This window comes from Etheostoma cragini, chromosome 22 (assembly GCF_013103735.1).
Source record: "Etheostoma cragini isolate CJK2018 chromosome 22, CSU_Ecrag_1.0, whole genome shotgun sequence".
Classification (NCBI taxonomy): domain Eukaryota; kingdom Metazoa; phylum Chordata; class Actinopteri; order Perciformes; family Percidae; genus Etheostoma; species Etheostoma cragini.
Genome location: NC_048428.1, coordinates 21,805,612 through 21,806,487, shown reverse-complemented (window position 1 = coordinate 21,806,487; position 876 = coordinate 21,805,612). Strand labels below are relative to the sequence as shown.

Genomic DNA, 876 nt, shown 5'->3' with positions numbered 1-876 from the left:
GCTCGTTGGGGAGGTCCCTGATGAACGGGTGTTTGAGCAGCTGCTCGGTGCTCGGCCGCTGGCTGTGGCTCTTCACCAGGCAGCTGTCGATGAAGGACTGGAACTTCTTAGACCTGGAGACAGGGAGACAGACAGGCAGAGAGACAGGGAGACAGACAGGCAGGCAGACAGGGAGACAGACAGGGAGACAGAGAGACAGACAGACAGGGAGACAGACAGGGAGACAGACAGACAGGCAGGCAGACAGACAGGCAGGCAGGGAGACAGACAGGCAGAGAGACAGACAGGGAGACAGACAGACAGGGAGACAGACAGGCAGAGAGACAGGCAGACAGAGAGACAGGGAGACAGACAGGCAGAGAGACAGGCAGACAGAGAGACAGACAGACAGAGAGACAGGCAGAGAGACAGACAGACAGACAGACAGAACGGCAGAGAGACAGACAGGCATATGGACAGAAAGACAGACAGGCAGTGAGAGAGACAGACAGACAGAGAGAGAGACAGAGAGAGACAGACAGACAGACAGACAGAAAGGACAGATAGGCAGGCAGAAAGACCGAGAGACAGAGAGAGACAGACATGCAGGCAAAGAGACAAACAGGCAGACAGACAAAGAGACAGACAGCCAGACAGACAGGAGATTAACAGTTAACTGTTTTTCTATTTCCACTTTTTGGGTCTTTGTCCTACGTGTTTGTCGCCCTGAAAAGACTTAGTCAGAAAAATGTTGAACAAGGTTATTTTTAACTCATAACCCCTTCCACCTACAACTGAGCTACTGCTGTGTGTGTGTGTGTGTGCATCTGTGTGTGTGTGTGTGTGTGTGCATGTGTGCATCTGTGTGTGTGTGTGTGTGTGTGTGTGTGTGTGTGT

At 52.2% G+C, this 876-nt stretch overlaps 1 protein-coding gene across 1 annotated transcript in view; it reads right to left on the bottom strand.

Moving 5' to 3' along the window:
* Nucleotides 1-876, bottom strand: part of tnikb (TRAF2 and NCK interacting kinase b) — a 33,962-nt gene that overhangs the window by 29,457 nt on the left and 3,629 nt on the right. Inside the window, exon 3 of the mRNA XM_034862811.1 lies at nt 3-177. Coding sequence (XP_034718702.1) covers nt 3-177 — 175 coding nt within the window. The remainder of the gene's footprint in view (nt 1-2; nt 178-876) is intronic.